Source organism: Aphidius gifuensis, linkage group LG2, assembly GCF_014905175.1.
Source record: "Aphidius gifuensis isolate YNYX2018 linkage group LG2, ASM1490517v1, whole genome shotgun sequence".
Taxonomy (NCBI): Eukaryota; Metazoa; Arthropoda; class Insecta; order Hymenoptera; family Braconidae; genus Aphidius; species Aphidius gifuensis.
In genome coordinates this window covers 20,393,861-20,415,259 of record NC_057789.1, presented here as the reverse complement: position 1 = coordinate 20,415,259, position 21,399 = coordinate 20,393,861, and the positions used below count along the sequence as shown (strand labels likewise).

The following is a 21,399-nucleotide window of genomic DNA, read 5'->3' as shown; positions in this document are numbered from 1 at the left end:
CATAAAAAAAAAACAGGAGTTTACCGTCTTGATCCAGTCTTGTGACTGACTAATTTTCAGAAAGATACAAGAGAGTGAGGCCCACATCGACGTCCTTAGTTGGCGGACTTGCTCATATATATTAGCAATTTTTTAAGCCTGAAAAAATGATAATGTGGACGTTATCGTAGAACAAAATTTATCATCTATTCAAGATTTTTACCTCCATCTAAAAAAGAGACTAGAAGTTAAAGGCCTAGCCTTAATTTTCAGAAAAAACTGCGAATGCCTCGAAACAACTAGATTTTACCTAGATATCCCTGAAAAGTCTAATAACATCTCGTGATAACTGGTCTTGCAAGCAATAGCGTGTGGACGAACGCACCCTTCATAGTTATTCTTCATTGAATCAATAAATATTAATAAATATAATAATATGATATAATATAATTCGAGGACTTTTATTATACATACAGTTAGTTAAAACATTGCAAGTACTTTTATGTTTATTGTATATTTCTAAAGTTATTAAGAAGTATTCAATTTAATTTAACAACGTCATTTTGTAAGCTTTTTCCTTCTGCCTGTCTTAGGTTTTGCCTAAGTTTCAGAATAATTAGTATTCTTACCTGAAAGAAAAATAATGTCTCGATAAATGAAATTAAGGTTGTTTTTAAATCGCATGACCGGGCGACGTTTTGGGTTCACAAGGGTACTTACAAACGTATGTTAAATAAAAAAATTATAGCACCCCCTCATGCCTAAAATCTTTTCACTTTACTGATGCGTCATAAGTAGTGTGAGTGTTGCCGGCTTATATTTACAGACACTAATACTACTCTAGCAATAAACATTCAGGGGGAAGTTCCAAAACCGTACATTTCTTGTAAGAGAAGGATAGAAGAAAAGATAGAAGATTGAGCCAGAAGAGATAGAGAGAAGGATAGAGCTAGAAGAATAAAAACGAACGACGGTATTGGAACTTACCCCAAATTTTCAATGTAATTCAGCCGGCTGAAACCCGTAAATTTAAAAAGTAATTAGCCAATATCTTTTAAATGGCACTGAGGAAATGGATAATTTTTTTTTCATTGATTTCGTATTTGTAAAGTGTACAAATCTGTAGAAAAAAATCAAAATTTAAATTAAGAGTTTTAAAAGTACAAGCGCAAACGTACCTATACTCCCTATGCTTGCGTGTTAAAGTTGTCAACTTTGACACTAATTATCTGGATTTTGACGCAGAGGAAAATTACGAAAAAATTCCACCAAATAAATAATTATTTCATTTAAACATTAAAAAAAAAAATTGAAAATTAAATTACGGGAATTTCATTTGAAAACAACCTTAAATAATAATTGAGATCAAAATTATTTAATTATTCAGAACGTTGAAAATGATAATTATTAATAAAAGTTTCACATTTATAACTTTCTAAATGTAATTGAAGTTATATAAAAAGTTGAAAAAAATTTCGAGTCATCAATTCATGGATGAAATGTAATATTTTTTATTTTATGGAGATGGTGTCATCTTCAAAAATTGATAAAATGAAAATGAATTGAAAAAAAAAAAAAAACACCACTCATTATTCGGAAGTAATCTTTAATCTAGACGAAAAGATCAGCAAGATACTCTTCAAATTCATCTTCTCTTGATTTTTCAACACTCTCCACAATTTTTTCTTTCCAAATATCAGTCGCGTCTTGTTCTTTTAATTTTTTTTCACCATTATTATTAACGATTTTCAATTCATTTCCTTCTTGTTCAACTTTTATTGTAGTAGTTTTTTTATTTTTGTTTGAACTTGATGGAATACTTATCATATCGGACGCAGTATTAAACGGTTTTAATGATTTTTTTCGTTTAACTTCCCTTTTTTTCGAGTGATAATTTAATTTAGATGAACATTCTGGACATAAACGTATTTTGACAAGCGCATTTTTCTTCTCACCGTTTTCATCATATCCAAAATTTACTTCCCAAGATTTAAGATCATTTTTCATTGGACATTTTTTATTGGCACATTCAAATTGTCCTTTTCCAATGACAACTTCTTTTTCAATACGCCATCTCAAAGCCACCTGGACATAAAAATAATTTAGTAAAAAAATTCACAAAAATGTTCATCTTGGTATTACCTTGTTATATTTGTAATGTGTCAAATCACAAATGCAATACTCTTTGAACAGCTTGTCGTAGTATTTTTTGGCCAAACGGGCTTCCCAGGTTTCCGGCACATCATCATCGTTTTCCCACAAAAACTTATGGTTTTCTCTAATGACGTCGTAGTCGAACTTATCTCTCGACCTCGAAAAACATCGAAAAGCTGTTTAGCTCTATGATATCGTATATATTTATAATATGTTCAATTTCCGATTAAAAAAAAACAGTTACGACTAAGATAGTAATTGCTAAAAACGTAATTTATTTTGCTTATTGAATAAAGTAATTTTACTTACGTGTCTCGTTTGAGCTGTAGTGCGGATCCTCCACGAATTTGAAAATAATCATTAATTAATTTTTTGTGCCTGTCATATTCTGATAAATAACGATACGCAGAAAACATATTAACGAAAATTAAGTTAATTTTCTTATTGGTGACAACTACAAATTCAAGTGACTTAACCGGTTACACTGTCAAAAATTTCAATTCGTATAAAACTAGTGAAGTCAAGGCTCAAGAGCACTCAATAGCTGTGTTCGATGGTCGTCTCGGCTCAGTTCCGTCTCACTTACGGCCACTGAAATATAATAAAACTGGATAGCTATTCTCGACATAATTATCCCCTCAGTTATCCCCGGCGACAGGGATAACTATTTTGTGGAAATTCACCTTAATTTATGGCTTTATTTGTATCTTTTCAATGGTTTCCATCAAACGACTATATCGCTTTCGAGCGTTTTCATGTTATCCCCGGTACAGGGGATAATTATGTCGAGAATAGCTATCCTGGATAGCTATTATAATCCATGAGGTAGCCAACCGCCGGGGGATAGTCTGAAAACAGCAGATGAAATGAAACACAATAAAGCAAATTAAGGTGAATTTCCCACAAATAGACCCATCCCGCCGGCCTGAGGCATAATATAACGCTTCAATGTTCGATTCGTCTCGGCTCGGTTCCGTCTCACGGCTCGCTTTGGCGCTAGCGACGTACGGTTGTTTGAGAAGAACTACAAAGGCACAAAATCTCAATACAGGTGCTTATCTATATCATCACTGTATGATTGCCCCAATAAATATTGTTTATTTACAGTGATGATATAGATAGGCACCTGTATTAATTTTGTGCTGCTTCAAACTCTTCGTCATAGCGCCTAGCCGTAAAATTTCAGGCTCATCATCCCAACACTATATTATCCTGAAGCCGAACTTCGTGTCGCCGAGAGAGAAACTCAATGGTTGGCCTGTTGTCCTTGTCGGTACAGTCACGTCAACTATAATTGGTTGAGACTACTGAAATATAATGTAACTTTTATACCGTGTAGTACTAGTTTGTTTTGACGTTGACTGCACCCGTATTCACAGGGCATTACAATTTAGGGCTTTTTTCATCCACCGGTGGCGCTTGTGGAGCTTTTATATGTAAAATCTATATAAAAAAAATTTTATAAGCGCCATCAGTGGCAAAAAGAAGCCCTAAATTGTATAAAATTTGCCCTGAGAATACGGGTGCTGTACAAGATTTAATGTGCGCATGCGTGAGTGAGAGGGAAAGCCAACCAATATATTGCTATCTCTGGCGACACTCCGTGCATTGGCTAAGCATGTTCACCTTCCAGTTTTATTATAGCTGCGTTCGATGGTCGTCTCGGCTCAGTTCCGTCTCACTTACGGCACCCGTATTCACAGGGCATTACAATTTAGGGCTTTTTTCATCCACCGGTGACGCTCGTGGAGCTTTTATATGTAAAATCTATATAAAAAAAAATTTATAAGCGCCATCAGTGGCAAAAAAAAGCTCTAAATTGTATAAAATTTGCCCTGTGAATACGGGTGCGGCTCACTTATGGCGCTAGCGACGTACGGTTGTTTGAAGAACTACAAAGGCACAAAATCTCAATACAGGTGCTTATCTATATCATCACTGTATCAATGCTTCAATAAATATTGTTTATTTACTTTATGCAAACAGTGTCATCATAATAATCTATTACAATGAGTTGATAAATATATAATCAAAATGAATCTAGAAAATATAATTCAGGTGAGAGCAAATAGTGAATGAAAGAAATAAAAATGAAAATACAAATTTTGGAGATGGAATTATTATCTGTGCTATTGAACAATAGATTTTTATCTTTCATACATAGGAAATAGATGAAAACAATCAAAATAATATTATGAACTCATTTTGTTATTACAAAATTAAAGTTTTAATAAATAACAATAAATTTTGAAACGACAACGAACAACAACAACAACGTCATTTCGTCAATCAACAATATTTATTGGGGCATTGATACAGTGATGATATAGATAGGCACCTGTATTGAGATTTTGTGCCTTTGTAGTTCTTCAAACAACCGTACGTCGCTAGCGCCATAAGTGAGCCGTAAAGGCTTGTGGCCACTAGCAAAGTTTTTCGACCAAGTTCTATGCCATAGCGCTATGGAAGGAAAAGTTCACATATGACGGCTATAGAGCGGCGTTTGAATCGTTTCTTGAAATTGTTTCAGCTGTACCAACTTGCTTACAAACACATAAAAGATAAATAAAAATATAACCTTTTTTATTTGTTGACAAATTGATATTTTGACAGTCAATCATTATATATATGTACTATACATGTGTAAATATAAACAAAGAAATTTATTAACAACGCTAACCATTGTTGTTGTATTTTTTTAATGTTGGCTGTATCAAAAAAAACTAGTGTGAAGTTAGCGGTTCTATGCTGAAAATGCTGCATGCAGCATTTTTTCAACATAGTCCTCGGCGGCCATTTTCTAGTAAATTTCTAGTTAGATATAGTGACACAAGTGCTATGGCATAGAACTTGTTCGAAAAACTATGCTAGTGGCCACAAGCCTTAAGTGAGACGGAACTGAGCCGAGACGACCATCGAACACAGCTTATACCGTCTTCAATAGGTGTGTTCGTTCACTATTCACACCGAGCGTATGCACGGAGCGTATGCAAGGAAGCGCTAGAGTTTTGCGGTCATTTGAAGAAACTTTAGTAACTAAAATTTACTAGAACATTCGTTATTTTCAGTCATTGTGTTTATTTTGTTAATTTAATGATTTTTTCTCAGACGCAAGAACAAATTACCAATTAATAATAATGAAAGAGAGCGAAAGAACTGGAAAAAACGAATAGCAATAAATAAATAGTAAATTTTAGTTACTACAGTTTCTTCAAATGACCGCAAAACGCTAGCGCTTCCTTGCATACGCTCCGTGCATACGCTCGGTGTGAAAAGTGAACGAACACACCTCTTGTCGTGTGCCTACCAAAACGACGCGCATGTGACACTCCGAGAACGTCGGAAGCTCACTTACACTACTACATTTGATGTAAAAATTTTTGTTTGCACCAATGCAAATAAATTTAACAATTAGATATAATAGTGTGAGTGTCACATGCGCGCGTCGTTTTAGTAGGCACACGACAAGGAAGACGATAGAGTCTGCACCAAGGTCTGTAGATTAATAAGAGATGAGCGGTATTCTCAGAGCTCAGAGCGATGGCGGCGCTTGTGAACTTTTTATATAGATTTTACATAGAAAAGCTTCACAAGCGCCGCCATCGGAAAAAAAAGCCCTAATGAGAACATCCTCTGAATACGGGTGCTGGGATCAGGTCGTCGCACAAGCACCAAACATGGCCGACTTTTAGGCGCGCATTATTTAAACCATCTTTATAGCTTACATCTGGTCTATAACAGAAACAGTATATAACAAGAAGTTAACACTTAATTTTTTTCAATTAATAATTAATTAAATATTCTGAAAAATTGACAAAGTTAGCAGACAGTTTAATATAAATAGTTGTAAAAAAGTGAAACAAAAGTTACTCGAAAAATATAATTTTTTCTTTTTTAATATAAAAATAAAATAATCGAATACAATTTTTTATCTGACAACAAAATATATTTTTTTGGCTTCAGTAGGCTTTTGCCTGTCGCATACTATGAATAAGTAAATAAAATAACTCAAAAGGTTTTTTAAAAATGGACAATTTTTCGAATACATTAAGAAACTTGTTAAACTTGTTTTTAATTTTTTCTCGTTGTCTTTCTGACTGTATCCTTTTTTCTCATTCAACTCGTAATTCACAGTCTAAACTAATATTTATTTTCTTTAAGCTTTCTACTTCCTAGTTTAAACTCTAAATTTCATGGTGATAAAGACGATGTTGATTTTGAAGCATGAAATTAAATTTAATAACTCCTTTATTATATTTTTTCATTATTTCTGCTTGTAATTCATCAGCAAGAATTGATAAAAAACTGTTGAAAGTATCAGGATAAATATTATGAGTAAAAATTGATACTAAATGATCCTCATCTAAGTTTACTAGTGGCAATTCAATCTGCTGCTCATCGCTTGGTAAAGATTTGGTATTATTAGACTTTGGTAACTTGAATAAACTGTTTTTGTTGTCAGTGGTATATTCATCTATAATTACATCAAGCAATGGTCTGGAAAAAGATTTACCTAAGTTTATTGTTGACAACTGCTTTAGTGATTCAAATGAAGTCCAACTAACATCATGTACTAAAAAAAATAACTATTAATATTTTTTTATCAAGACAACTTTAATATAAGTTAAAATTCAATGTTTATTCTTACTCACGTTACTTTTATTTTGGTGGATTTTACTCAAATAATCTATCAAAACATCACCAAACAAAGTTGGTACTGCATTTGGTTTTAATTTTTTTTGAGCCATCCTGACGATGTTGTTCATATTAGCTGTGTTCGATGGTCGTCTCGGCTCAGTTCCGTCTCACTTAAGGATGATTCGCATTCGCGTCGTGAGTCGCTCGGCACTGACGCAGGCACTTGCGACTTTTCTAAAACGAAGACGCAGAATGCTTGCGGCTTGACGCAGAGCCCGCGACACCACCTTGCGTCTTTTTCGAAATAATAATCCGCCATTGTTGTTGACATATTTATTATTTGAGGGTTAGGTTGTTGCACAATATGTAAACAAATAAATATATGTCAACAACAATGGCGGATTATTATTTGTACAAATTTTTTACAATTTAGGGCTTTTTTTTTGCCGGTGATGGCGCTTGTCAAATTTTTTTTATATAGATTTCACATACAAAAGCTCTACAAGCGCCGCCAGTAGAGGAAAAAAGCCCTAAATTGTAATGCCCTGTGAATCGGACTGCTGGTGGAGACACTGCTTTAAAGATGAAATTAAATATTTGAAATCACCCGCACGAACGGTGATTGGCTCTGGTAAGCTCCGCCTTTTTGATTAAAAATGATTTTTTACGGTAAAAAATCCGGTTAAAAATGCTGAAAAAAAAAAACACCGGTAAATTAACAGCCCTAACCGTGCCTTTTGATCAAAACATAGATACAATTAGTTAATTATTTGCAATCGATTTCAATCAAATTTTTGTGTTTTAGTTAAGCTTCCACTAACTTGACGTCATAAAATGATTTATTTAATAATTACTTCATTAAAAGTTAATAAATATAGAAATTACTTCAATTATTATTTGACTTAATGAATTGTTAATTCTTGAAATAAAAGTGATTATCAATTATTACTATTTATCGCTCATTATACGGAGGTTTACTGGCTTGCAATATTATTTTTGGTTATCATTATTTGAAAAATAAACGCAGTCGTTGTATACATACAGATACAGGGTGTGGACCTGGCCTGCATACATATATGTCTGTCCTTATCTTTTTGTATCAAGCGCTTCTTTGAACATCCACGAATGTTTTGAATAAATACTCAAGAAAGACATTTTTTTTAAGGAAATAATGATCATGTGGAGAATACGAAGGAACAAAACTATATTCCATTTTATTAATAAAAACTTTCAAAACTTTTCTAACTATGTAAAAATTGTAGAAGTTGGACCTCGCGATGGTTTACAAAACGAGAAAAAAATACTGCCAAGTACTGTTAAAATTGATTTCATAAATAAATTGTCAGAAACTGGACTTACATCAATTGAAACAACGAGTTTTGTATCATCAAAATGGATACCACAAATGAGTGATAATTCTGAAGTATTTAAAAATATAAATAAAAAATCCAACATAAATTATCCAGTTTTAGTACCAAATTTGAGAGGCTTAGAGCAAGCAATGCTAATGGGCGTTAAAGAAATTGCAATATTTAGTTCAGCATCAGAAACATTTTCTCTCAAAAACATTAACTGTACTATTGATGAAAGCATCCAACGTTATGAGGAGGTAATCACTCAAGCGAAACGAGATAGTTTAAAAATACGTGGTTACATATCATGCATCGCTGGTTGTCCCTATGAAGGGGACATAAAATCGTCGGCTGTTGCTAAGCTATCAGAAACAATGTTGAGTCTTGGATGCTACGAAGTATCCTTGGGTGATACAATTGGTATTGGTACTCCAAAAAAAATAAAAAATGTTTTAAACGAAGTCAAACGAATATTTCCAAATCAAGATTTATCAAACTTTGCATTACATTGTCATGACACATATGGCCAAGGAATTGGAAATATTTATTCAAGTCTTGATTATGGTATACGTGTTTTTGATTCATCAGTCGGTGGTCTCGGAGGTTGTCCATATGCTGACGGTGCATCTGGCAACATTGCTACTGAAGATTTAATTTATTTTCTCCATGGTGAAGGATTTATTACTGGTATACAACTCGATAAAATTGTGGATATTGGCAAGTGGATTAATAATGAACTTGGTAGAAAAAATCAGTCGAAAGTTGGCATTGCGTTACTTTCAAAACTCAACAAATAAAATATTAATTTGATGCATGAATAAAATTTAAAAATATCAAAAAAAAAAAATTGTTTATCATTTTAATAAATAATTCGAAATGTTTGATTTTTTTTTTTTGCAATTTTTGTTTAAGGTTGATTCCAAGTTCCATCACGGAACTTATATTTATGCCTTGGAGAGCCCGTATATTTTCTTATTCACGTCCTACAATAATTTTTGTAGGCAGTAGGGTTACTATGTACTTACTGATGAAAAAATCAAGTTCTTTAGTAGTTTTGTGTGCGCGAATACACACTTAAAGCAAAGTTTACATCGTACATGAAATTAAGGTTGTTTTCAAATGAATTTCCCGTAATTTAATTTTCGATTTTTTTTCTATAATGTTTAAATGAAATAATTATCTATTTGGTGGAATTTTTTCGTAATTTTCCTCTGCGTCAAAATCCAGATAATTAGTGTCAAAGTTGACAACTCTAACACGCAAGCATAGGGAGTATAGGTACGTTTGCGCTTGTACTTTTAAAACTCTTAATTTAAATTTCGATTTTTTTCTACAGATTTGTACTCTTTACAAATACGAAATCAATGAAAAAAAAATTATCCATTTCCTCAGTGCCGTTTAAAAGATATTGGCTAATTACTTTTTAAATTTACGGGTATCAGCCAGCTGAATTACATTGAAAATTTGGGGTACGTTCCAATACCGCCGTTCGGTTTTATTCTTCTAGCTCTATCCTTCTCTCTATCTCTTCTGGCTCAATTTTCCATCTCTTCTTCTATCCTTCTCTTACAAGAAATGTACAGTTTTGAGCGAGCGCTATAATTTTTTTATTTAACATACGTTTGTAAGTACCCCTGTGAACCCAAAACGTCGCCCGGTCATGCGATTTAAAAACAACCTTAACATTAGGTGCGTTCTTTCGTCAATTTTTTGTTGGCGCATCATGACCGCGCATTTGCGCAAAAGTCGTAGAATCAAGTAAAATTTTTAAAGTATACATGTGTGCGTTACTCACACTTACAAACAATTAAAAACTTACGTGCTTTTTCAGCTTTTGCGCAAATGCGCGGTCATGATGCGTCAACAAAAAATTGACGAAAGAACGCACCTATTGGCAAGCTCAACTGTAAAACTATGTACAGTTGAGCCATATACATATGTATTACTCCTATATTGCTAACGCCCTATCTCTACAATAAGTGGATTTCCTCCATGGGCAACGGTGCAGACTCTATCGTCTTCCTTGTCGTGTGCCTACCAAAACGACGCGCGCATGTGACACTCTGAGAACGTCGGAAGCTCACTTACACTACTACATTTGATGTAAAAATTTTTGTTTGCATCCATGGTAGAAATATACAGGTATGCATATATTTAATACTATTAGTATTAAATATATGCAGGTATGTCCATGCCTCGGACGAAAATAAAAATCCACTGCGCAGACCATTGGCGGCCATCTTGTTTGCATGTGTGTAAATCTGTGTGTCCGTCATATTATTATTATTGTACTATTAATTATTTATGTATGGCATGCTTAAAAATCACATTAATCATAAATAAAAACTTTAAAAATATTATTTGATAATTCTACGTACGCACTGGAAGCAATACAATGTTTGGTACATACTTGTACGTACATTTGACTCAGAGTTTTTAATGAGCAAATTATAGAAGATAAAATAAAAAAAAAAAAGAAAAATTAGTTAAAAAAAATATGTAACAAAGCTTAATATGTATTTTATTTTATATTTTTTATATAATTAATCATGTGTTTATGTATTTTTATTATTTTAATCTTCTATTAAGATCATCTTTAATATGTATTTTAATTTATGATTTAAATAAAGTCGCGCCACTTTAGCCAATATGGCAACCGGTGGTCAGCACTTCTTATTGGCTTAAAAAAACGTATGCGCATGAACCTACCTGTATATTTCTACCATGTTTGCACCAATGCAAATAAATTTAACAATTAGATATAATAGTGTGAGTGTCACATGTGCGCGTCGTTTTGGTAGGCACACGACAAGGAAGACGATAGAGTCTGCACCGTTGCCCATGGAGAAAGAATCGAGCCTTGTTAGCAATATAGGAGTATTACATATATGAGTTGAGCTTGCCAATGTTAATTTCGAGGTTAAGACTAAAGCGGTGTCTCCACGCTATAGAAATGCTTGCAAGATCTATCATCACTAGATAATTACTAGAATTTTGGTGTTCCATTTTTTCGTGCAAGAACTTGCATGAGATTTCTATAGCGTGGAGACACCGCTTAACACATATAAACATGAAGGCTCGTTCCTTCGCGTTCGGTTCAAATTCGGTTTTTTCAAGCCTCACGGACGCTTCATGTTTATATGTGTTTGCATGTGTTTGTCTTAAGGCATGTTCTGGTGGAAATAATTTCTCCGGAAAAACTTCGTAAAATTCCGGAAATACTCCATAAAATTCCAAAAAACTCCGTAAAGTTCCAGAAATACTCCGTAAAATTCCGGAAAACTCCGTATCGCTCCGGAATTGGACCATCAAAATTTTTTGGTTATTTATTTTCCTTCATTTTACACAGGAATTCGAGTATTTTGGAATTGCTACGGATTTCTCGTATTTTTCCACATTTTTTCTAAGTGAGCCAATTCCGGAATAATGCGGAGCAATTTCGGAATAATCCGGAGAAATTCCGGAGAATTATTTCCACCAGGGTGTGGCCACTAGCATAGTTTTTCGACCAAGTTCTATGCCATAGCACTTGTGTCACTATATCTTACTAGAAATTTACTAGAAAATGGCCGCCGAGGACTATATTGAAAAAATGCTGCATGCAGCATTTCCAGCATAGAACCGCTAACTTCACACTAGTTTTTTTTTATACAGCCAACATTAAAAAAATACAACAACAATGGTTAGCGTTGTTAATAAATTTCTTTGTTTATATATTTACATATGTATAGTACATATATATATATATAATGATTGACTGTCAAAATATCAAATTGTCAACAAATAAGAAAGGTTATATTTTTATTTATTTTTTATGTGTTTGTAAGCAAGTTGGTACAGCTGAAACAATTTAAAGAAACGATTAAAACGCCGCCCTATAGCCGCTATATGTAAACTTTTTCTTCCATAGTGGTATGGCATAGAACTTGGTCGAAAAACTATGCTAGTGGCCACAAGCCTTCAACGTACAACTCTAGTAAACTTGATGGAATGAGGATGTTATGAAATTTTAAGATTAGGTAAATCAAATATTAACGCATCTTAATGTGCCCTTAGAATTATAGGTATTGGTATTCGTTTTTTTAACATTAATTATTAAAGTTGGCCTGTTTTAGAGAGGTTATACATGGCTCTTACGGGAGCAAGTGTAACAAAATAATTTCGAACATAAACAAATGTGGTCAAATGGAATGACAGATTTCGTAAAAACTACTGAATTATAAAAAAAAATATCAAGTTTTTTTTGATACCAATATTATTGTGGCAAATAATCATTTCATCAAATGATATTACTGTTCATGACGATAATTAATATTGATTATTCATTTGAAATATATATAGTTGTTCATGAAAATTTAAAAGAAGAAAGGTAAGAAAATAGAATGGTTACAACGATCGAACATACACAATAATATATACAACTACTCTACGAAAGCGCGGGGTCGCTTTTGTCATATTCCGAGGAACGAAATTTATATATATCTTTATATACCTTTATATATTCACATATAACTTTATAAAATTTTATAAAATTTTATATAATTTTATATAATCATATAAAAATTTAAAGAATCTTTAAACTCTCTATATATAATTATATACAACTTTATAAGGTTACATACAGCTATATATAATTTTATAAAGTTATATATAAATGTGTACAAAGTTGTGAACGGTTTGTGTATATAAGTATATATAACTATATAAAGCTATATATTTCTATATGTAGCTGTATGAAGTTTCATATAGTTTTATGAAAGTATATAAACTTGTATATGAATATACGAAAATATTTTTACCCAAGGAACGATCGTTATAAAGGTATATAAAGTTATATATAGTTATATACAATTGTATGAAGCTATATACAATTATTTTATATACCATTATTTTGAAAAAAAAAAACCAGAAACTTAGAAAAAATAACGAAGTTCCCCCGCCGGGAATCGAACCCGGGTCTTTTGCTTTCCGGGCAAACTCCTTGACCACTAGACCACGAGGCTTCTTATTTTTTCTAAGTTTCATCAAGTTACCTCCGACGTCCTTCTATGCGTCAATTCATTTTTTCAACGCATAAAGAAATTTTTACAGAAACCAAATTTAAAATTTAAAATAATCCAGCCTAAAAATTACATTGCAGCATAGCAATAAATATTTTTTTTTTTTTTGCTTTGTATATTTATAAAATTTACTCTGCTGTTGTGGACAAAATTAAAATGATCCTCTGAAAATTTACAATGTAGCATAGTAATTTTAATAACTTTTTTGGCATTCCTGTAGGTTTCACTAACAAATACAAAGCAACATATTTAAATCTACAATGGGGCATAGCAAAATTGATGACGGACTCAGAAATGTCAACTGCCCCCACTTTTTAGTCGACTCCGCAGGCGTGACTTTTAGCTTGTTGATGTAGAACAAATAAATTTTGATTTTCACATGCGTTATCGTGGCGCATCGGATACTGCGTAGGGTTGGTAACCGAAAGGTATGGGGTTCAAGTCCTGCACCCGCACCCGTATTCACAGGGCATTACAATTTAGGTCTTTTTTCATCCACCGGTGGCGCTTTTTATATGTAAAATCTATATAAAAAAAAATTTATAAGCGCCATCAGTGACAAAAAAAAGCCCTAAATTGTATAAAATATGCCCTGTGAATAGGGGTGCTGTATTCAGAGGATGTTCTCATTAGGGCGTTTTTTTTCCGATGGTGGCGTTTGTGAAGCTTTTCTATGTGAAATCTATATAAAAAAAATTTTGTCAAGCGCCATCAGCGGAAAAAAAAAGCCCTAATGAGAACAATTTTGCCCCGTGAATACGGGTGCTGAGCCTGGCCAGTTTTTTATGTCTACGTATTTAATGTAGAAAAAAAAAAAAAAAAAGAAAAACATTTCTTTATAATATTTTTTTCGAGCGTTTATCAACAAAGCAAATTTTGCGTTTGACCATTTTAAAATACAGTTATATATACATTTATACAATTTTATATACCTTTATAGACTTGTATGAAGTTTTATATAGTTATATAAAGTTTTATACAACATGTTATATATAGCTTTATAAATAAAGTGGCAATATAAAACCATATATAACTTTATACAACTTTATAAAATTTTATACAATTATATAAAGTTATATATAAATTTCGTTCCTAGTAAAAAGTAAATGATAATTATATGTATGTTTTGTATGTAATTTATTGATTGCACCTAAACGTTCTTGATGTATAACAAATAAACTTCTGGAATCACGTTCGGTTCCGTGGCGCATCGGTAACGTGTTAGATTTCCATCCGGTTAGGCCTCAGTTCGATTCCTGCTCGAGGCAGTTAGGTTCGGTGGTTCAAAAAAAAAAAAAAAAAAAAATCGTCACCATCAACTTGTCTAATCAATGTACTTCAAAAATAATATAAATTAATTTTTTTTTTTTTTTAATTAAATATTCAATCAATTCATCGTTTGTATCAAACATTTTGTTGTTTGAAATGAGTAGTTAATTATCTTGTTATAAACGATCGACCATTTGTAACATGAAGATAGTGGCATATTTTTAGAAATATTTTTCTTGAAGAAAGCCATTCTATGGTTTGAAACAAGACGCTATCTGCATAAAAAAAACAGAATTTGGTTTGTGTCAAGAAGAGATGTGGTTTACGTTTAGAAGTATTCTTCTTGAAAAAAACCATTCTATGGTTTGAAACAAGATGCCATCTGCATAAAAAAAACAGAATTTGGTTTGTGTCAAGGAGAAATATGGTTTACATTTAAAAGTATTTGTCTTGAAGCAAACCATCTATGGTTTTAAACAAGACATCATCTTCATGAAACAAACAGAATATTGTTTATAACAAGACTTTTATATTTCTTATTGCAAACCAATTATTGTTTATAATAAACTATTTTTTTTTCCTTTCGAACAGAATATTGCCAAGAAGTTTTCTTCTAACTACAAAAATATTTTTTCTTATTTTTAACCAAAAATTTTCTCAGTGTATACGATATATAACCGATAAATAGCCGTTTTTTTTTATACTTCAACTCCATTTCTAACCACTTTGAGCATGTCTTTTTTACAATCGTGATTCAATCTTGTTTATTGCCCCGGGATAAAAATTTTAAGTACGGAAAAAGTTGGAGGCTTAAAAAAGTATAGAAAAAGTATTGAAAGTATGGAAAAAGGCCTGAAAACGTACGAATTTGACGACAATAGTATATTTCGTTACAAGTGCCCAGCACCCGTATTCAGAGGATGTTCTCATTAGGGCTTTTTTTTTCCGATGGCGGCGCTTGTGAACTTTTTATATAGATTTTACATAGAAAAGCTTCACAAGCGCCGCCATCGGAAAAAAAAGCCCTAATGAGAACATCCTCTGAATACGGGTGCAGCAGTCCAATTCACAGGGCAAATTTTTTACAATTTAGGGCCTTTTTTGCCGCTGATGGCGCTTGTAAAATTTTTTTTATATAGATTTTACATACAAAAGCTCCACAAGCGCCGTCAGTGGAGGAAAAAAGCCCTAAATTGTAATGCCCTGTGAATTGGACTGCAGGCAGAGAGTGTGCCCTCAACGAATCTGGAGGGGCAAGCACGAGTCTTGGCGAGTGTTTCCCAGTGTTGGGTAGGTAAGATACCTTGGTATCTTACATGTGTAAGATACCATGTAAGATACCGTATCTTACATCATCGGTTTCATACATCGAGGTATCTTACATTGCGTTCCCAGCGCCTCCTACGAATAAAAGTGGAACCTTCGTGCTACAATTTTTTTTTATCCGATAAATACATGTAATTCATTTATTAAATAAATAAAAATTCCAAAAACAAGCAGTAGCTAAGGAAAAGATGTAGCTAAGGAATTAATGTTGCTTAAAAAAGAATTTCTTTGGCAACTGTAATTCCTTAGCTCCATCTTTTCCTTAGCTACTATTTTTCCTTGGGATTTTTATTTATTTAAAAAATTAGTTATTTAGAATTAAAGCAACATTAATTCCTTAAAACATAATTATTTGGCAACATTCATTTCTTAGCTACATCTTTTTCTTAGCTACTACTTTTCCTCGGACATTTGTATCATTAAAAAATAAATTTACATGTATTTTATTTATGAAAAAAATCAAAAAGGTCCAAGGAAAAGCAGTAGCTAAGGAAAAAATGTAACTAAGGAATTAAGGTTGCCGAAGAATTATAAATATTTTAAGCAACATTATTTCCTTGAAACATAATTTTTTGGCAACCTTAATTCCTCAGCTACATCCTTTTCTTAGCTACTGCTTTTCCTTTGACATTTGTATTATTGAAAAATAAATTTACATGTATTTTATTTATGAAAACCATTAAAAAGGTCCAAGGAAAAGCAGTAGCTAAGGAAAAGATGTAGCTAAGGAATTAAGGTTGCCAAAGATTTATATTTTAAGCAACATTATTTCTTTGAAACATAATTTTTTGGCAACCTTAATTCCTTAGCTACATTCTTTTCTTAGCTACTGCTTTTTCTTGGACATTTGTATTATTTAAAAATAAATTTATATGTATTTTTTGGACATTTTTATTTTTAAAAAATAAAATGACATGTATATTATTTATTTAATATAAATAGAAAATGTCCGAGGAAAAGCAGTAGCTAAGGAAAAGATGGAGCTAAGGAATTAATGTTGCCAAAAAATTATGTTTCAAGCAACATTAATTCCTTAAAACTGGTTTTCCTTGATATTATATATATTTATATAACAAATAAATTACATGTACCAATATATATCGAGCAATAAGAACTAATTGTCGAGTCGACAGTCAATAAGAATGTTCAAAATGGCGTCAGAGGTATCTTACAGTTTCTTACAGTATCTTACAGTATCTTACTGTAAGTGTATGAAACCTCAAAAATCGACCATTTACCCATCACTGGTGTTTCCCCTCCAAATGAGTTGTCTCTGATTGGGCACATGTAACGAACTATATTTTATGTTACTAGGGACAGTGATAATAATGTATGAATTTCCAAAAAACGCACTACCCCTCCGACGCTTTGGAAATTCACGCTTATTCCCACTGCCCTTGTGACATAAAAGTAATATTTTGATTAAAGCCTTTAATTTCGGTCTGGAAAAAATCCTGATATTCAGGACAAGCTATTTTTTTTCTCAAGATATTCAAATTTGGTCTGGAAAAAGTATTTGAATTTAAAACTTTTGTCTGGATACGTTGTGAACATTAAAAAAGTCCTCGAATCCAAGACCAAAGTACTATTTAACAAAAAACTTGAAAATTTTTTTGATCGGCTAAAATAAAGTTCTTTTTTTTTTACGGACTTAGAAAATTTTAATTTTGGTTAAATAAAACTAAGTCCTTCATTTGATACAGTTAAAAAATTTTTATGTGGAGTAAAAAAGAAAACTAATTCCTAAACAAAGGGTTTATAAAATAATTGATTTTTTTATTTTATAATAATTTTTTTTAAATATAGAGTCGATTTTATTTCAGAAAATTACAATAGCGAGTCAACAGCAGATCAATGGCAAATTCTTAGCAACTCAATAGATAGTCAATAGCTAGTTAATAGCAAAAAAAAAACTCCAAAATACGTTCATTATCATTGTTATTGTTTATTGTTGTTGTTAAATTGTTTATTATGTTGTTTTTTTTAAAGTTTTTTAACAACAATACATAAAATTTAAAAAAAAAAAAAATTTTTTTTCGTATAGATTCGTCCAACATCTAGTTAATAGCAAGTCAACAGCAAGTCAATAGCAAATTCTTAGCAATTCAATAGCCAGTCAATAGCTAGTTAATAGAAAAAAAAAAAAAAGTCTAATATACGGTATTTAACATTGTTATTGTTTATTGTTGTTGTTCAATTGTTTATTATTAAAATTTTTTTTTTTTTTTAATTTATGTAATATCGTTGAAAAATTTAAAAAAACGATATAATAAACAATTAAACAACAACAATAAACAATAACAATAATAATCAACGTATTTTGGAATTTTTTTTGTTGCTATTAACTAGCTATTGACTAGCTATTGAGTTGCTAAGAATTTGCTATTGATCTTCTGTTGACTTGCTATTGACTAGATGTTGGACGAATTTATATAAAAAAAAAATTTTTTTTTTTTTTAAATTTTATGTATTGTCGTTAAAAATTTCTAAAAAAACAATATAATAAACAATTAAACAACAACAATAAACAATAACAATGATAAATAACGTATTTTGGACTTTTTTTTTTGCTATTAACTAGCTATTGAGTGGATGTTTCATGTCATTTTATTCTCGCGGTAACTTACCATAAATTACCAAAACTCAGTAACAACGAATGACAGCTTGGACATAACCTAAAAAAATTTAACATCATTCTTCGCTATGATTATTGAGGAATGACATCGAATCACGCTATAATAATGTGATAGAAGCATTGTTAATTTTTTCCTCAATTTATGTAGATCAATTTTATATGTTTAGTATAATGTAGAGCTTTTGTAATCCATAATTCTTTTTGCTATTGACTTGCTAATATACTGCTATTAAGTAAGCGCACATATGTAATTAACAAGTCGCTATCAAACTGTTGTTGAGTGTTCTGCTAGGGTTCCTGATAATTGAAAAACAAATGAAATAATTATATTTTAATAGGTAAATTATGCAGTAAATATTTTATCAAACAATTTACAGATGATAAATCGTTGTTGTTGTTGACCATTATTTACTGACTAATCTTTACTCATTTTATCAAATTATTTTTGCAATATTTTTTTTAATTGACCTTTGGTTATTCTCTATTTTAAAAGCTTAATTATTGATATTTGTCAGAAAAATAAGTAGACCTTTTAAATAACCTTTTATTTCTTTTATAAACCGAATTACTGATAGCGGGTTTCTAGTTTTCTTGTTTCCAGCATTTTTAGTGAATTGCTGGTATTGTAGAGCGGAAAAGAATCCGTGAATTAGTCTGCTCAAAATCTGTCCAACTTGGGGAAGTTTTAAGTTTTTTAAAACAAAAAATATAGGGGTATGTAATCGGGGCTCGCGAATCGAATGGTGGGGTTTAAAATTTGATAGGGACAAGGGAAAGGGTTAAGAAAAAATAATTAAATATAAATAATTAAATATAAAATTACGCGTTTCCCGTTAGACTTAGAGTAAAATGTTTCAAGTAAAAGTTGTAGATAATAAGATTTTAGGGGGGGTAGTTCCTATAAGTTTTTTTGTTTTAACCGACCGTTTACGCGTAATTAATTTTTAAAGTTTGTGATTTTCTATTAAATCGTTACCCCTCACGCGTCCCCACTCAAAACTCCCATACGCGAGAGCGATAGATATATAAAAAAAAGAGATAGTGTTATTTAGACCCGACGCTATCCGACTGTACCCGACTCGACGCACATACACACACGCAACTATTGTATTTACGCGCACTGTGATAGTATTAGTGATATACACTTTTAAATTCGATTTCAGGCAATTTTCTTATTTCTCGCGTTGTTGGCCCGAAATAACAACAAACAGGAATTGTTAATAAAAAAAAAAACTTAACAAATGGCTCCAATATTCAAAAATGCATCAATTTTGAAAATTTTTTTTTCATCGTGTTAATGATTACATGCACTATCGTATGCTAATAAAAATACTATCATTTCTATTTTCTCATGACACGTAATTATTTTTGAGATAAAAAAGGTGGTTTTTTCGCGAAAATGCCCTAAGACGAAATTAATCTACTACACTGAAAAAAAAAACTTCTGTCAGATAGAAGTTTTCTTCTTGCAAAAAAATGGATTTGAATTAAGAAAAAGTTGATTTGGATTGAGACAAAGACTTCTTAATCCAAATCATAAAAAACTTCTTGAATCATGAAAAAAACGTCTTGGATCAAAACGAATTGTTCATGTTTTTAGAAGTATACTTCTTGGATTATGAACAAAAGTGTCTCGGTCCAAGGCAAATTGTTCATGTTTTTAGAAGTGGATTATGGATAAATGTTTTGGACCGAGACACCAAACATGTTTTTAGAAGTATACTTCTTGGATTATGGATAATGTCTTGGACCGAGACAAACTGTTCATGTTTTTAGAAGTTTTTATTATGAACAAAAGTGTCTCGGTTCACATATTGTTCATGTTTTTGTTATCTTCTGGAATATGTCTTTAAGCAATATTGTTTTTATTTATGAACATTTATCAATAGGATTGAAAATAATAAAAATTCAATTACAAACTTGTAATTTGTAATTTTTTCCTGCTTTTATAATTTTTTCCTACAATTTTTTTTTTTAACGCGGGACCCGAACCTATGACCGTAAAACCTATCTAATCTTCCTGTCCTTAGCCTACCACGGGCGCGATATGGAAACGGGAATTTGTATTACTTTGTTACAAGATATTTTTTTTTTTAAATATTACATGAACAAATGAACTAAAACTACCACGTATCAATTTGTATTACTTTAGTGTACTATTGTATTATTTTATGTTTTCTAAATTTTATTAAACATTTAGATAACATTTTATCAGTATTATTATTTACGAATATAAACAATTTAAATGCTAGTATTTTGAGTCGATTCAATATTGCCACATTTTGTATTTTAATAAATTAAATTTAACATTTATTTGATTTAATTTATTTTTAGAATGTACTGATATAAAACTTAAAAAAAAAATAATACATTTTTTTTCAATTTTCGATTATAATTAAGTTTTTCTTTACAGTCAGTAAATCTTAAATTTTTCAATAATTCTAACTATTATATTATTGTTGTTTATATTCTTAAATAATAATAATGATAAAATGTTATTTATATGTTTAACAATTATTTGGAAAACATAAAATGTTTCGATATAACAAAAGAATGATATTATAGTAATTTAATAATTGATTATAAAAAAATATATATATACGTGTAGTTTCAGTTCATTTGTATAATAAATTTTAAAAAAAATATCTTGTCACTAAAGTAATACAAATAACTTTCCGTTTCCATATCGCGCCCGTGGTTAAGCGAGCTAAGGCACAGGTTTAGATTAGATAGGTTTTACGGTCATAGGTTCGGGTCCCGCGTTAGGTAAAAAAAAAAAAAATTAGAAAAAAATTATAAAATAAAATTGCAGGAAAAAAATTACAAATTACAAGTTTGTAATTGAAAAATTTTTTTTATTTTTTTTATTTTCAATCCTATTGAGAATAAATGTTCATAAATAAAAACAATATTGCCTTGAACCGAGACATATCGATTCATAATTCAAGAAGAATACTTCTAAAAACATGAACAGTTTGTCTCGGTC

General features: G+C 31.2%; 3 protein-coding genes across 3 annotated transcripts in view; 1 reads left to right on the top strand and 2 right to left on the bottom strand.

Annotated features, from left to right (window-relative positions):
- Positions 1-1,332: 1,332 nt before the first annotated feature.
- Positions 1,333-2,752, bottom strand: LOC122848045 (protein FRA10AC1 homolog). Its single transcript, XM_044145818.1, has 3 exons — positions 2,443-2,752; positions 2,122-2,290; positions 1,333-2,064 (listed from the first exon to the last, which is right to left on the bottom strand). The coding sequence occupies exons 1-3, from the start codon at positions 2,547-2,549 to the stop codon at positions 1,591-1,593; spliced, it is 750 nt and encodes a 249-aa protein (XP_044001753.1). The 5' UTR covers positions 2,550-2,752; the 3' UTR covers positions 1,333-1,590.
- A 3,052-nt stretch (positions 2,753-5,804) lies between these two features.
- Positions 5,805-7,036, bottom strand: LOC122848043. Its single transcript, XM_044145815.1, has 3 exons — positions 6,786-7,036; positions 6,699-6,706; positions 5,805-6,630 (listed from the first exon to the last, which is right to left on the bottom strand). The coding sequence occupies exons 1-3, from the start codon at positions 6,897-6,899 to the stop codon at positions 6,318-6,320; spliced, it is 435 nt and encodes a 144-aa protein (XP_044001750.1). The 5' UTR covers positions 6,900-7,036; the 3' UTR covers positions 5,805-6,317.
- A 426-nt stretch (positions 7,037-7,462) lies between these two features.
- LOC122848042 (hydroxymethylglutaryl-CoA lyase, mitochondrial) overlaps positions 7,463-21,399 on the top strand; it is a 61,164-nt gene continuing 47,227 nt past the window's right edge. Inside the window, exon 1 of the mRNA XM_044145814.1 lies at positions 7,463-9,401. Coding sequence (XP_044001749.1) covers positions 7,943-8,920 — 978 coding nt within the window. The 5' untranslated portion in view covers positions 7,463-7,942 and the 3' untranslated portion in view covers positions 8,921-9,401. The remainder of the gene's footprint in view (positions 9,402-21,399) is intronic.

Excerpts from the sequence above, each read along its gene's own strand:
- LOC122848045 (XM_044145818.1), bottom strand. The coding sequence starts at position 2,549 with ATGTTTTCTGCGTATCGTTATTTATCAGAATATGACAGGCACAAAAAA. Across the intron at positions 2,291-2,442 it reads CTACAGCTCAAACGAGACAC|GTCGAGAGATAAGTTCGACT; the intron begins GTAAGTAAAATT and ends ATGTTTTTCGAG. Across the intron at positions 2,065-2,121 it reads CACATTACAAATATAACAAG|GTGGCTTTGAGATGGCGTAT; the intron begins GTAATACCAAGA and ends TTTTATGTCCAG.
- LOC122848043 (XM_044145815.1), bottom strand. The coding sequence starts at position 6,899 with ATGAACAACATCGTCAGGATGGCTCAAAAAAAATTAAAACCAAATGCA.